General features: G+C 43.5%; 1 protein-coding gene across 2 annotated transcripts in view; it reads left to right on the top strand.

Annotated features, from left to right (window-relative positions):
• Nucleotides 1-16,447, top strand: part of RBBP8 (RB binding protein 8, endonuclease) — a 116,599-nt gene that overhangs the window by 63,796 nt on the left and 36,356 nt on the right. For both annotated transcript variants that reach the window (XM_038766511.1, XM_038766510.1), the window contains exons 4-5: nt 4,795-4,890; nt 12,761-12,873. In XM_038766511.1, the coding sequence (XP_038622439.1) occupies nt 4,795-4,890; nt 12,761-12,873 (209 nt within the window). The remainder of the gene's footprint in view (nt 1-4,794; nt 4,891-12,760; nt 12,874-16,447) is intronic.

Genomic DNA, 16,447 nt, shown 5'->3' on the forward strand with positions numbered 1-16,447 from the left:
CCTCTCCACTTCATCTGGCTGAACCAACATTCGTCAGCTCGGATCTGAGTTGTTTTTTTATCAAAGACCTTCTGTTCCGACTTACCGCATATGGAATGAAATGTTTTGGGCAGTGAAAATGTAGCCATTCTACAAGTCTCTCATTTTACGCGTAGTAGCCCTATGTAGCAGTTCTTGTTCGCCCTGACCCTTTCAAACAGCTCCGGTTTAATATTTCAGCGTTGATAACCAGCCGGACAATGAGCTCCTTATGTTTGGGGTTTGAACGGCGAAGCTCGTGATCTTGGAAAGGCCGGGCCGGAGACCGTCGGTTAGGAAAACCCGTTGCAGAGCCAAGATGTCACTCACTTTTGTCGAGCCACAGTAGACCCTGGAAAACATCATTTTTTGTGTATAGTACATTGTTGTGCCACGTGATTTCAAAGCGAGAGCTCCTCCCTCAGAGTAGCGTGTGTAAAGGAACCTTGAAAGTCGGCCCTAAAGATCCATCAGTTGAGCCGAACTCTGATTACGTTTTGAAACGATGCCTCATTCTCGAAGCCTTAGTAGGAGCGTGGACGTTTTATGGAAGGACCTCAATCAAATTTGCATCTCCCACGTTTCGCGTTTGATCTGCCAAGCTAGCTCTCTTCCTCCCTTCAAGGCCCTGCTGAGAGCTCACCTCCTCCAGGAGGCCTTCCCAGACTGAGCCCCTTCCTTCCTCTCCCCCTCGTCCCCCTCTCCATCCCCCCATCTTACCTCCTTCCCTTCCCCACAGCACCTGTATATATGTACATATGTTTGTACATATTTTTACTCTATTTATTTATTTTATTTGTACATATCTATTCTATTTATTTTATTTTGTTAGTATGTTTGGTTTTGTTCTCCGTCTCCCCCTTTTAGACTGTGAGCCCACTGTTGGGTAGGGACTGTCTTTATATGTTGCCAATTTGTACTTCCCAAGCGCTTAGTACAGTGCTCTGCACATAGTAAGCGCTCAATAAATACGATTGATGATGATGATGATGATCAGCCCAGTGCCAGGGGTTAATTTCTGCCCTGTCGCGGGGAGAAAATAGTCCATGAGCAGAAGCGCGCCGGCCCGTGCAAAGGGCTAAGATTGAAAGGCAGGGGGTGGGACAAAGCAGACTTATGCCGACTCTGGGATCCATCGATCAGTGGTATTTAATGAGCGCTTACGATGGGCAGGGCACTGTACTATACAACAGTATAACAGACACATTCCTTGCCCGCATCTCTAAGCGACTGCTATCTCTGAACAGTGACGGGAGGACCTTCCAAGGAGCATCTGGGCCCCGTGGGGTGAACAGAGAGCCAGCCACTGCCACGGTGCTGAGCCAGCCACGCTTTCTCCCGTGTCTGGGTCAGAATTTGGACTTGAGATTATTAATAATAGTAATAATAATAATTGTGGGGTCTATTAAGCTCTTACCGTGTCCAGGCACGCTGGTCTAAGCACTGGGGTAGACAAGCAAATCGGTGGACACAGTCCTCGTCCCACGTGGGGCTCACAGTCTTATATATCTTATATGTATCCATAATTTATTTATTTCTCTATTTATATTAATAGAGAAATTTATAATATTAATTTATATTAATGTCCGTCTCGGGTAACATATTAGCCCAAACCTGGGAAGCCTTACAATTGGTCATCAATCAATCAATCAGTTGTATTTATTGATCACTTATCAATCAATTGTATTTATTGAGCACTTACTGTGTGCAGAGCACTGTACTAAGCGCTTGGGAAGTACAAGTTGGCAACATATAGAGACAGTCCCTACCCAACAGTGGGCTCACAGTCTAAAAGGGGGAGATGGAGAACAAAACCAAACATACTAACAAAATAAAATAAATAGAATAGATATGTACAAGTAAAATAAATAAATAGAGTAAAAATATGTACAAACATATATACAGGTGCTGTGGGGAAGGGAAGGGAAGGTGGTCATGATATTAAGCACTTATGATGTGCCAAGCCCAGTGCTGGGACAGATGGAGTCAGAAGGACCTGAGTTCTAATCCTGGCTCCGCCACTTGTCAGCTGCGTGACCTTGGGCAAGTCACTTCACTTCTCTGTATCTTAGTTGCCTCGGTTGTAAAATGGGGATTAAGACGGTAAGCTCCTCGGGGGATAGGGGACTGTGTCCAACCTGATTTGCTTGTTCCCCCCCCTTCCCAGGGCTCAGAACAGTGCCTGCCATGTAGTAAGCGCTTGGCAATACCGTTATTATTATTATTATTAATAATATTAACATTAAGGGATCAGACATAGTCCCTGTCCCATACCAGCGCTTTGTACAGTGCCTCACACATAGTAAGCACGTAACAAATGCCGTAATAATTTAGATGAGGCGAGACAAACAAAAACGGTAACAGTGCGTTTCGAATCTCAAGCGTCGGAAGTCAGCAAAGCAAGATGACAACATCAAGAGTAAATGAAGTTAGTCGGAGGAGGTAAGGGTCCTCAGACTTCCCACGGTTCCAGGCAAACCGTACGTAGATCCAGGCCTTTTCCACAGCTTCCCCAAGGTTATAAAGTTATAAAGGTTATAAAGGTTATAAAGAACAGTGCTTTGCACATAGTAAGCGCTTAATAAATGCCATTATTATTATTATTATTATATAGGAAGCCTTCCGATACCGGGCAGCCTGCGGCCCTCGGGGGAGACGGATGTGAACCGCAGAACTCAGGTCTTGGACCACGCGTGATTCAGTCGATCGTATTTATTGAGCACTTACCACTGTACTGAGCGGTTGGGAGAATACAATTTAACAGTCACAATTCCCTGCTTACAGTCTGGAGGGGGAGATTACAGGCTAGAATCCCGCCCGTCCCCTGCCAGTGAAGGGAATGTGGGTGCCCTGGGATGGGAATTCAAGTCAAAGAGCTACATTGGTGAGCCGGAGCTGAATGCTGTGATAGACTATGTGCCGGCCAGTGCCCTGCTCAAGGATGCAGCCGTGGACAAGGAGCTAGAAAATTGGGAGCGGCCAACGCAGTTTGCCGTCTGCGGTCAAACAAAGGATCCTCTCCTCGAGCAGACGCCCTGTCAGGATTGACGGACAAGGAGGCAAAAGTGAAATCTAGGCCAGAAGCTGTAAATGTCAAAAAATGACAGGGTGGGGGGGGAGAGAGAGAGCTGTTTTATGCATATTCATTCATCCATTCAATCGTATTTATTGAGCGCTTACTGTGTGCAGAGCACTGGACTAAGCACTTGGGAAGTCCAAGTTGGCAACGGATAGAGACGGTCCCTACCCAGCAGTGGGCTCACAGTCTAGAAGGGGGGAGACGGAGAACAAAACAAAACATATTAACAACATATAACATATTAACAAAATAAAATAATTAGAATTAATTAGAATTAATATGTACAAATTAAATAAACAAATATGTGTGCACACATATTGTAGAAGTCGCATCTTTGAGTCCAAAGGACAAATATATATAAGAATATATATATAAGGAAAAAAGTGCGTGTGTATGCATATATATATATAAATTCATTCATTCTTTCAATCATATTTATTGAGCGCTTACTGAATGCAGAGCACTGTACTAAGCAATTGAGAGAGTGCAACAATTAGCAGACACATTCCCTGCCCACAATGAGCTTACGGTCTAGAGGAGGGGAGACAGACATCAATAGAAATAAATTAATTAGAGATATCTACACGAGTGCCAGGGGGCTAGATCGGGGGAAGAACAAAGGAAGCAAGTCAGGATGATGCAGAATGGAGTGTATATATATATATATAGATAGATAGATAGATAGATATAGATATATCTATATATATATATATACACACACACATTTTCATATATATTTTTTCTTATACATACACATTTTTTCTTAATGTATTTTTTCAAATACACACACATAGACACACACACTTTATTTTCTTATATGTATATAAAATGTTTTAGAGTATGAGGACTCTAAAAGTATTCCAGAGTCTTTTGTCCCATAAAATTGAAAGAATAATAATAATTTTGGTATTTGTTAAGCGCTTACTATGTGCAAAGCACTGTTCTAAGCGCTGTGGAGGATACAAGGCGATCAGGTTGTCCCACGGGGGGCTCACAGTCTTAATCCCCATTTTACAGATGAGGGAACTGGGGCCCAGAGAAGTGAAGTGACTTGCCCAAAGTCACACAGCTGACAATTGGCAGAGCCGGGATTTGAACCCATGACCTCTGGCTCCAAAGCCCGGGCTCTTTCCACTGAGCCACGCTGCTGCAAAGAAGAAATCCGATCCTTAGGTGCTTCTGCTGAATTGACACGAGAACTGCTATTAAAACATGGGTTTAAAAGAAACCAGGTGCCTTACGCACGCTGATAAGTTTTATTGGGTAAATAAATATTCTGGAAAGATTGGAAGGCATTGTGTTTCTCTGACCTGAAAATGATTCATTTTTGGAGTCGTCGTATTCCAAATTTCTTAGGGATGCTTTATGGGGGAGATGTAACTGTTTTGCTTTTGAGTAGTTAGAGAACCAAATCAGTCCCATAAAGATGTTTTAATGCAGAGTAATACTTTGGGTACGTTTGCGGTGGTAATTTTTTTCCCGAAGACCGTTCATAATATATAAATCTTATTTTTAGTTAAAATGATCACGTGAAAATTGTTTCCAGTTATTCACTTTCTGAAGTGTGAGAAAAATGTTAATTGAGATTGGCATAAGAGTCATAAGAAGGAGCCTATGTTAGAATTTCACGTATAAAATAACAAACTTTATTTCCTCAAGTTTTTAAATATTTCCCCTCCCTTTTTTTTTGTCTTAAGAGATGCACAAAGACTCGAAGAATTTTTTACCAAAAATCAACATTTGAGAGAGCAACAGAAAGCCCTCCACGATACCATTAAAGTTTTAGAAGATCGGTAAGTGATTCTGGTAATTACTTCAGTACTTCTGTTTAAATAGGGACAGTCGAATATGCGTACAGATTTTAGCTTTACCTTGTAATTACACTTGGAATTCAAATCCTATTTTTCCTGTCCGCTCTGAGATTTAATGAAAGGCCTTGTCTTTCTGTGTTCTCCTTTAAGCACTTCGCCCCACAGCACATAATTGAAATTTATTTAAACGCCTGTCGCGCCTTCTGGACTGAAAGCTCTTAGTGGGCAGGAAGCACATCTTCTATCATCTCCCAAGCGCTTAATACGTGTGCTGTGCACCTAATTAGTGCTTAATAAGTCCCACTGATTGATTTCTCCCGTGACATAAGCCACAACATTGACTGGACAGCAAACAATACGTTTCTGATGAGTCAAGTTGGATGCCTCTATTTCAAAGCCTTTCACATTAAACTCTCACAAACATCGATCGACACCCAGTTGATTCGGGCTAATTCTTAATAAAGTCCCCTCCCTCTGCCCCCCAAAAAGAAGATGCCGGATTAATCAACTCGATTCAAATAAGCTCCGCTCGAGAGGAATCTGAGGCGAGGTCGGAGGAGGGGGAGGAATGTGGCCGGACAGTAATAGCCTATAACTTGATTGAGAATCGTAAAACTTGGTTCTCATTTTTTGGTTGATTTTTCGTTGGGGGAGATTGCGATTAGAAAATTTTTCAGAATCACTTCTAGGCAGTTCGTTTCGAACTCGGTCACAGCCTCTGTTCTAATGAATGGGTAGGACGTCGTCTAGGGACGCAGGAAGCCGCGCATATATATTAAAGTTCACGCATATATATATTATATCCCCAAATATTCCTGGCATCGGGTTGGTATTACGATAGAAATTTGACTTCACCGTTTCTGTATACTTCTTGTATGATGGTATTTGTAATATCTGGTAATTTTTTTAGTAGATGTTAGCGCACATTCAGTTAGAGTTTTTGATATATATTGGGCACGAAAGCCTTAGAAGAGATAATACGGGGGTTATGATTTGCTTTAGCAAGGTTTTGTAACCCATTATAGGGTGTGTGTGTATCATTAGAATTTATAGACCACATAACAATGTAAATAATGTAAACTTATAAAGACTCATGAGCTTAATATTTTCCTAACATCTTTGAAAGGTAACATGAAGTTTTGCCAGGGTGACTTGGTGGTTCTAGCATTTGCTGTTCACTTTTTAGGAATTTAATGCGTGCTTGGGGTAAGGTTTTGCAAGTGCTTTGAGATCTTTGGATGAAAGGTCTTGCATGATAGGTTTCCAGTAAAAGCCAACAGTAGCATTGTAAAATCCCTGTGTTTATACAGTTTGTTTTATTTTATTTTTACTACAGTTCCAATTAAATTTATTGCCCTCTCCTTCCAAGAGCACAGTGTGCTTTATGAAGACCAGCTGGCTCTTCACCCTCCCTCGTAGGCTATTGTGAAATACATCATATAAAACAAAAATGAGCCTAATTTAAATGAGTTACACTTCATTACAAACCCCTTTAAAATTCCAGAATGATCTGTGGCTTAGAGTCATGTCTCTCTACCAACTCTCCTGAGCGCTTGGTGTATGGCTCTGCACAAGTAAGCTCTCTGTAAATACAATTGATTGATTCATTGGGATAGAAAATTATTGGGTGTTCCCCACCACAGAGTGTAGTGTCGAGGTATTGCTAAGAGAGTAAAGAAATGATACAATAAAAAGAGTCTCTACAAGCTGTCTTTCTTGGACTCTTTATCTGCCCATCATCCCTTTTCAGTGGTTTATTTTTATTTTATGGTACTGGTGAAGTGCTCAATAATAAAAATAATCATAATTTTGGTATGTGCCAGGTACTGTACTAAATGCTGGGGTGGATACAAATAAATCGGGTTGGACACAGTCCCTGTCCCACATGGGGCTCTCAGTCTCAATCCCCATTTTACAGATGAGGTAACTGAGGCCCAGAGAAGTGAAGTGACTTGGCCAAGGTCAAACAGCAGACAAGTGGAAGAGCTGGGATTAGAAGCCATGACCTTCTGTGTTCTCTCCACCACACTATGCCGCTTACTATGTGCCAAGCACTGTAATAAGCACTGGGGTAGGTTCAAGATCATTAGATTGGACACAGTCCCTATCGTCTCACATAGGGCTCACAGTCAGAGAAGGAGGGAGTAGGATTTAATCCCCATTTTACAGGTGAGGAAACTGAGGGACAGGGAAGTGAAGTGACCTGCACAAGGTCACACAGCCGACAAGCATCAGAGTTGGGATTAGAATCCAGGTCCTCTGACTCCCAAGCCCGGGCTCTTTCCACTGGGCCACCCTCCTTCCGCCGACATTGTGGTGGTGGCGACAAGGATACTTATCAGTGAGCTATTTCCAGGCTAAAAATCCAGAAGGTTAGAGCTCACTGGATTCATTTTCTGCCCCTGTGGCTTACAAAAATCCAGAGTAGAAGTCTACTAATAATAGTATTTGTTAAGCGCTTTCTATGTGCCAAGCACTGTTCTAAGAGATGCAAGGTAATCGGGTTGTCCCCCGTGGGGCTCACAGTCTTAACCCCCATTTTACAGATGAGGGAACTGAAAAACAGAAAAGTTAAGCGTCTTGCCCAAGGTCACACAGCAGACGAGTGGCGGAGTGGGAATTAGAACCCACGTCTTCTGACTCCGAAGCCCGTGCTCTTTCGACTAAACCATGCTGCTCTGCTCCATTTCCTCCATTGTCTGATCTTCACGCACTACCCGGTTTGGGAGACTCCTCCCAAACCTCCCTTCCAACGGTCCCCCTGCCTTCAATTTTCCTTTGTCCACCCGCTGTCCTTCCTGCTTGGAAATCCCTCTCTTCCCGTTACTGGTTTTATCCTTATTCTTCCTCCTGCCCTCACTATTTAACCACCCCCTCTCCTCTCCTTTCCACCGTGAACTGGCTCGATTCCAGTCTCTTCTGTCCCAACTGTCCAGTATCCCGGATCTGCCACTTGTCTGCTGTGTGACCTTGGTCGAGTCACTTCACTTCTCTGTGCCTCTCAGTTACCTCATCCGTAAAATGGGGATTGAGACTGTAAGCCCCACATGGGACAGGTAACATCCAACCTGATTTGCTTGTAATAATAATAATAATGATGGCATTTATTAAGTGCTTACTATGTGCAAAGCACTGTTCTAAGCGCTGGGAAGGTTACAAGGTGATCAGGTTGTCCCACGGGGGGCTCACAGTCTTAATCCCCATTTTACAGATGAGGTAACTGAGGCACAGAGAAGTTAAGTGACTTGCCCAAAGTCACACAGCTGACAAATGGCGGAGCCAGGATTTGAACCCATGACCTCTGACTCCAAAGCCCGGGCTCTTTCCACTGAGCCACGCTGCTTCTCCACCAGCGCTTAGTACAGTGGCTGGCACCTAGTAAGTGCTTAACAAATAATAATAATAATAATAATGGCATTTATTAAGCGCTTACTATGTGCAAAGCACTGTTCTAAGCGCTGGGGAGGTTACAAGGTGATCAGGCTGTCCCACGGGGGACTCACAGTCTTAATCCCCATTTTACGGATGAGGTAACTGAGGCACAGAGAAGCTAAGTGACTTGCCCAAAGTCACACAGCTGACAATTGGCGGAGCCGGGATTTGAACCCATGACCTCTGACTCCAAAGCCCGGGCTCTTTCCACTGAGCCACGCTGCTTCTCCACCAGCGCTTAGTACAGTGGCTGGCACCTAGTAAGTGCTTAACAAATAAGAATAATGGCATTTATTAAGCGCTTACTACGTGCAAAGCACTGTTGTAAGCACTGGGAAGGTTACAAGGTAATCAGGTTGTCCCTCAGGGGGCTCACAGTCAATCCCCATTTTACAGATGAGGGAACTGAGGCACAGAGAATTGAAGTGATTTGCCCAAAGTCACACAGCTGACAATAGGCAGAGCCGGGATTTGAACCTATGTGCTCCGACTCCAAAGCCGGGGCTCTTTCCACTGAGCCACGCTGCTTCTCTAGTACCATAAATGCCAAATACTACAAATATTATTATTATTCTCCCTCCTGACCTGACCTGCTTTTTATTTTTTTTAACCAGTGTTGTGTATCGTGCCCTGAAAGTACCAGGGGAGAGGTTGGCATCCTGTCAAAGTGATCCAGCTCCCTATCTTTCCCTCCGGCAACTCTCTCCTTGCCGGTTTGGGCGGGTGTAGACTTCCCGGTGGTTTCGGGGCTTTTAGGGCTCGGCCGTTGCCGCTCTCTTTGGCCCCTCCTGATGCAACGGGGCCCAAAATCCCCCGGCTAGCGATCGGTGGCCGTGAACGGCCCTGGGCCGTTCACCTCTGGGCTCGGAGGTGACGGTTCCGGCCACCGTGCCAAGGCGGAGATGCCAGGCGTGGCCGGGCTGAGTCCGCTGGGAATGAAATTTTGCAGCATCTTGGTTAGAAATTAGTAAAGGGAGTCTGTAATCTCCGTATTTATGGGGGGAATTTCAAAATATAAACAAAGGCCTGGAGATCGTTTTTTCAAACACTTCCAGGAATGTTTTATTGACTGAAGTGCAGAACTGGCATTTTAGAAGAAAAAGAGCGAGCGTGTTCTTTTTGGTAGCCTAAATCCCTTTGGAGAATTCAGTCGGTTACATTGCAGTTCAGAGTTTGCCAAAACGTAATCATTTTCAACCCAAGTGGTCTAATGATATGTTCGGTTTATCCTGCTTCGCCTATCATTTTCCAAGAACATAAACACATTGATCCTGGAGACTGAGCTTGAGATTTCCTCACATAAGAAACATGGGTTTTTCATCATTTGAATGGGAAAACTCCGTGTCTCGTATTATGCCCTGGAGTGAAATTACATGCGACTAGTTCTAACCCACATAAACAGTCACTTTAAAATGTGTGATTAGGGACGTATTTGGCAGCTGAATCTTATAGAATTACAGCACTGATAAATAGATTGCTACATGGGATTCCGTGTGGTCTCATTAAAGGATGCTTGGCTAGCCAAAACTTTCTTCCCCCACTTCTCTGCTTAGCCCTCTAAGAATATGATTATGGCAGTGATTTCACTTTTCAATAGCTCAGTGTCTTTCCCTGGAACTGAGCCACCGGTAGAAGTTTGTAGCATCCTGAGAGAGGAATAAAAATGCCGGAAAAATGCGAGTCGTCTAATTTCTCGCCCAGAAAAGTGTGGAATGGATTTTTAATTAAAGTGGACCATTTGGGGCCTGAATTTTAGTTCAAACAATGTTTAAAAATGAGGGAACGATACTTCTCTGGGACAGTCTTACATGAAGGGAGACTACGCTCAATTCTCCTGTCATATGGGATTATTTTTTTTTTAATGGTATTTGTTAAGCGCTTACTGTGTTCCAGACACCATACTAAAGGGTTGGGAGGTACAAGGTAATCATGTTGGATGCAGTCCATGTCCCACATGGGGCTCACAGTCTTAATCCCCATTTTACAGATGAGGTAACGGAGGCCTAGAGAAGTGAAGTGGCTCGCCCAAGGGCACACAGCGGACAAGCGGCGGATCCAGGGTTAGAACCCGCGTCCTGGGTTGTTTTTTTAATGGCAATTATGAAGCGCTTACTATGTGCAAAGCACTGTTCTAAGCGCTGGGGAGGTTACAAGGTGATCAGGTTGTCCCACATGGGGCTCACAGTCTTAATCCCCATTTTACAGATGAGGTAACTGAGGCCCAGAGAAGTGAAGTGGCTTGCCCAAAGTCACACAGCTGACAGTTGGCGGGGCCGGGATTTGAACCCAGGCCCGGGCTCGATCCATGATGGCACACTGCCTCTTCAGCCATTCAGCCGTATTTCTTGAGCGCTTACTGCATGCAGAGCACTGTACTAAATGCTTGGGAGAGTACAAAATAACAATAAACAGACACGCTCCCTGCTCCCAACGAGCTTACACAGTAACCCCACATGAAGCAAAGATCGAGCGCACTGTTGGGTAGGGGCTGTCTCTATATGTTGCCAATTTGTACTTCCCAAGCGCTTAGTACAGTGCTCTGCACGTAGTAAGCGCTCAATAAATACGATTGATGATGATGCTCTTCAGGCATCCACCTAAATAATCGGGAGGGAGATATGGAAACAAAAACTATATCAAACATGCTATATCAAGCAAAAACTCCTCACCACTGGCTTTGAAGCACTTAATCACCTTGCCCCCTCCTACGTCACCTCGCTACTCTCCTGGAGAAGCAGCATGGCTCAGTGGAAAGAGCCCGGGCTTTGGAGTCAGAGGTCATGGGTTCAATCAATCAATCAATCAATCGTATTTATTGAGCGCTTACTGTGTGCAGAGCACTGTACTAAGCGCTTGGGAAGTCGAAGTTGGCAACATATAGAGACGGTCCCTACCCAACAGTGGGCTCGCAGTCTAGAAGAGACAAAGAACGAAACCAAACATATTAACAAAATAAAATAAATAGAATAGATATGTACAAGTAAAATAAGTAGAGTAATAAATATGTACAAACATATATACTTATGTATATTATATATACATATATAACAAAATAAAAAGAATAGTAAATATGTACTAAATGTTTTCCAATGGCTGTTAACACTGTCCAGGTATTTCCTAACATAGTGTTGATTGCATCTGATGAGGACAGAGACAAGGTGGGTTAATAATAATAATAATGATGATAATAACTTTGGTATTCGTTAAGTGCCAATTATAGTTCAGGCACTGTACTAAGCGCTGGGATAGATTCAAGCAAATCAGGTCGGACACAGTCCCTGCCCCATGTGGGGCTCACATTCCCAATCTCCATTCTACGGATGAGGGAACTGAGGCCCGGAGAAGAGAAGTGACCTGTCCAGGGTCACACAGCGGTGTGTGGAGTCGGGATTATAATAATAATAATAATAATAATGGCATTTATTAAGCACTTACTATGTGCAGAGCACTGTTCTAAGCACTGGGGAATTTACAAGCAGCGTGGAGAAGCGCTTACTATGTGCAGAGCACTGTTCTAAGCGCTGGGGAATTTACAAGCAGCGTGGCTCAGTGGAAAGAGCCCGGGCTTTGGAGTCAGAGGTCATGGGTTCGAATCCCAGCTCCGCCACATGTCTGCTGTGTGACCTTGGGCAAGTCACTTAACTTCTCTGAGCCTCGGTTACCTCATCTGTAAAATGGGGATTAAGACTGTGAGCCCCACGTGGGGCAACCTGATCACTTTGTATCCCCCCAAGCGCTTAGAACAGTGCTTTGCACATAGTAAGCGCTTAACAAATGCCAACATTATTATTATTATTATTATTACAAGGTGATCAGGTTGTCCCACGTGGGGCTCGCAGTCTTCATCCCCATTTTACAGATGAGGGAACTGAGGCCCAGAGAAGTGAAGTGACTTGCCCACAGTTGATAAGTGGTGGAGCCGGGATTTGAACCCATGACCTCTGACTCCAAAGCCCGGGCTTTTTCCACTGACCCACGACCTTCCGACTCTCAGGCCGGACTTCTGTCCATTACCCCAGGCTGCTTCTGGAAAACGGGGAGAAGGGGAACAGAAGAAAATAAACGGGGTTAAAGTGGCAGACTTCCATTTGGCTTTCCTTCCCTCCACTAATGAAAAGCAAATTTACCTTGCAAGTGAGTAGCCGGCACCGGTTTCCGTCAGTCCGGGAAAGGAGGGTGACACTGGTTGCGTTTTCCATCAGCCGCGTCTGTCGGTACTTTCCTCCGCCCTTGAAACCTCTCCCCGAAGAACGTGGATAACGACCTCTAAGGAATAGGGAATGGATGTTAAACTGTTAAAATGATTTTTCAGAAGTTATCCGACCCTCCAAGCGCTTGGGCTCTTAATCCCCCCCATCAAGTGTGGAAGTCTGCTGGTCCAATTGCCGCAAAGCTTTTCTTTTTTATTTCTGTTTTATAGGTTGAGAGCAGGATTGTGCGATCGCTGTGCCGTAACAGAAGAGCACATGAGGAAGAAGCAGCAGGAGTTTGAAAATATCCGGCAGCAAAATCTTAAACTGATCACCGAGCTAAGTGAGTTTTTATTTTCTTTTAATAATAATGGCATTTATTAAGCACTTACTATGTGCCAAGCACTGTTCTAAGCGCTGGGGAGGTTACAAGGTGATCAGGTTGTCCCACGGGGGACTCACGGTCTTAATCCCCATTTTACAGATGAGGGAACTGAGGCACAGAGAAGTGAAGTGACTTGCCCAAAGTCACACAGCTGATAACTGGCGGAGCCGGGATTTGAACCCCTGACCTCTGACTCCAAAGCCCGGGCTCTTTCCACTGAGCCACGCCAAAGCAAAATATCCCGGTATAAAAATGGTAAACTGGTTAGTGGTATTCATTCATCCATTCATTCAGTTGCATTTATTGAGCGCTTACTGTGTGCACAGCACTGTACTAAGCGCTTGGAAAGTACAATTCGGCAACAGATGGAGACAATCCCTTCCCAACAAAGGCTTCACAGTCTAGAAGGGGGAGACAGGCAACAAAACAAAACAAGAAGACAGGCATCAATACCATCAGAATAAATAGAATTATAGAAATATAAACATCATTAACTCATTATGAATTTCCTGTTGGTATCTGAGCAAATTTTTATTCCCCACAATCAGTCAATCAATCAATCGTATTTATTGAGCGCTTACTATGTGCAGAGCACTGTACTAAGCGCTTGGGAAGTACAAATTGGCAACACATAGAGACAGTCCCTACCCAACAGTGGGCTCACAGTCTAAAAGGGGGTGACAGAAAACAGAACCAAACATACCAACAAAATAAAATAAATAGGAAAGAAATGTACAAGTAAAATAAATAAATAAATAAATAAATAGAGTAATAAATATGTACAACCATATATACATATATACAGGTGCTGTGGGGAAGGGAAGGAGGTAAGATGGGGGGATGGAGAGGGGGACGAGGGGGAGAGGAAGGAAGGGGCTCAGTCTGCAAATACCCCCTTTTTTCACTAGGCTCTTCAAGTTTGTAAAGTTGTCTTTGGCTATCATGCTTAATCTGCCGGGTTTTTTTTTTTTTTAATATGAAATATGCAACTCGTTCTTTGGTTTATTCTTGGAATTACTTTATAAGCGTGTGTGTATCTATGCACGTTGAGTGAACAGGTGCACTTGAGTGGAGTGGGAAAAAAGGAGCGGACATCTCCCAGGGAGAAGTCTGGCAGAGTTATGGGAGTTATTTATTTATTTATTTATTTTACTTGTTCATATCTATTCTATTTATTTTATTTTGTTAGTATGTTTGATTTTGTTCTCTGTCTCCCGCTTTTAGACTGTGAGCCCACTGTTGGGTAGGGACTGTCTCTATATGTTGCCAATTTGTACTTCCCAAGTGCTTAGTACAGTGCTCTGCACATAGTAAGCGCTCAATAAATACGATTGATGATGATGATGATGATGAGGGGAAGTAAAACAGAAGTAATGCAGAAGTGGAGGTCAGTCAAGTGAAACTCTCCTCCCACCAGGGAAGTGCAGAGATGCAAAACCCAGTCAACGATGGAAACAAGAAAAGGGGGAGAAATAGCCGGGAAAGGCCATTGCAAAGACAAGAAGAAGGCGGGGAAGGAGAAAGCCACCCCTTCTAGGTTGTGGGGCTAGAGTATTCATTCAATTGTATTTATTGAGCGCGCTTACTGTGTGCAGAGCACTGTACTAAGCGCTTGGGAAGTACAAGTTGGCAACACATAGAGACAGTCCCTACCCAACAGTGGGCTCAAAGTCTAAAAGACCAAGCGCTTAGTACAGTGCTATGCCCACAGTAAGCGCTCAATAAATGCGATTGAATGAGTGAATGAACGAATGATGGTTAGAATCCAGACAAATCCAACACTGAGGAAAGCATCAGCTTTGACACAACCATTGTGGGCTCGCAATTTGTTCCCACGTCACCTCCCGTTTTACCCAGCTGTCCTCGTAGGATGGGAAGGACATTTCTTAATTCCCGGAGAGTGCCCTCTCCAAAACGGGCATATTGGGAGCACTGGGCATCCGTAAATCAGAAAGATCGGTACGAGGAACGTGTACGGTTATTTTCAGTTTGGGGTTGATTATCCCACTTTGAATCGGTCCTTGTTTCATACATCAATCATATTTATTGAGCGCTTACTATGTGCAGAGCACTGTACTAAGCGCTTGGGAAGTCCAAGTTGGCAACACATAGAGACAGTCCCTACCCAACAGTGGGCTCACAGTCTAAAAGGGGGAGACAGGGAACAAAACCAAACATACTAACAAAATAAAATAAATAGAATAGGTATGGACAAGTAAAATAAATAGAGTAATAAATATGTACATCATCATCATCATCATCATCAATCATATTTATTGAGTGCTTACTATGTGCAGAGCACTGTACTAAGCGCTTGGGAAGTACAAATCGGCAACATATAGAGACGGTCCCTACCCAACATTGGGCTCACAGTCTAAAAGGGGGAGACAGGGAACAAAACCAAACATACTAACAAAATAAAATGATGATGATGATGTACATATTTATTACTCTATTTTACTTGTCCATACCTATTCTATTTATTCTATTTTGTTAGTATGTTTGGTTTTGTTCCCTGTCTCCCCCTTTTAGACTGTGAGCCCACTGTTGGGTAGGGACCGTCTCTATATGTTGCCGATTTGTACTTCCCAAGCGCTTAGTACAGTGTTCTGCACATAGTAAGCGCTCAATAAATATGATTGATGATGATGATACCCATCTGACACTAATATCTTCTTGATCGTGAGCCCGTTGCTGGGTAGGGATTGTCCCAGTTGCTGAATTGTACTTTCCGGGTGCTTAGTACAGTGCTCTGCAAACAGTAAGTGCTCAATAAATACGATCGAATGAATCTTTAAATGGGAGCAAGAAATTTAGCCTGAAGATTTTAGCTCGGATGGAAGTCATTTGCTTCAAGTAGATAGTTGGAGCACTGAGTCAGTCAGTCGTATTTATTGAGCGCTTACTGTGTGCAGAGCACTGACCTGGGGAGAGTACAACGCAACAATGAACAGGCACGTTCCCTGTCCACAACAAGCTTACAGTCTAGAGGGAGTTCACAATGGACTGCTTCTTCCCGGAAAGTCATAACTAACACCTAACGGTAACACCAACAAGGAGAAGCGTCACAAATACTTTTAGTTCTGAATTTAACCAAGAATCTTAATCCAGTCATCATCATCATCAATCGTATTTATTGAGCGCTTACTGTGTGCAGAGCACTGTACTAAGCGCTTGGGAAGTACAAATTGGCAACATATAGAGACAGTCCCTACCCAACAGTGGGCGCACAGTCTAAAAGGGGGAGACAAAACCAAACATACGAACAAAATAAAATAAATAGAATAGATATGTACAAGTAAAATAAATAAATAAATAGAGTAATAAATATGTACAAACATATATACATATATGCAGGTGCTGTGGGGAAGGGAAGGAGGTAACGGAGCCCTTTTTGGTCTGGGATGTGTGTGATTAGCCCATGTGTGCAGTTCAGGTGTATTTACTTTGGTAGTGTTACACTTGGCAACATGAATGATTTCAGTAATGAAAATTGTAATAAATTATCTGCTTTTGTTATTTTTAAATTAAC

Source organism: Tachyglossus aculeatus, chromosome 25 (assembly GCF_015852505.1).
Source record: "Tachyglossus aculeatus isolate mTacAcu1 chromosome 25, mTacAcu1.pri, whole genome shotgun sequence".
Classification (NCBI taxonomy): domain Eukaryota; kingdom Metazoa; phylum Chordata; class Mammalia; order Monotremata; family Tachyglossidae; genus Tachyglossus; species Tachyglossus aculeatus.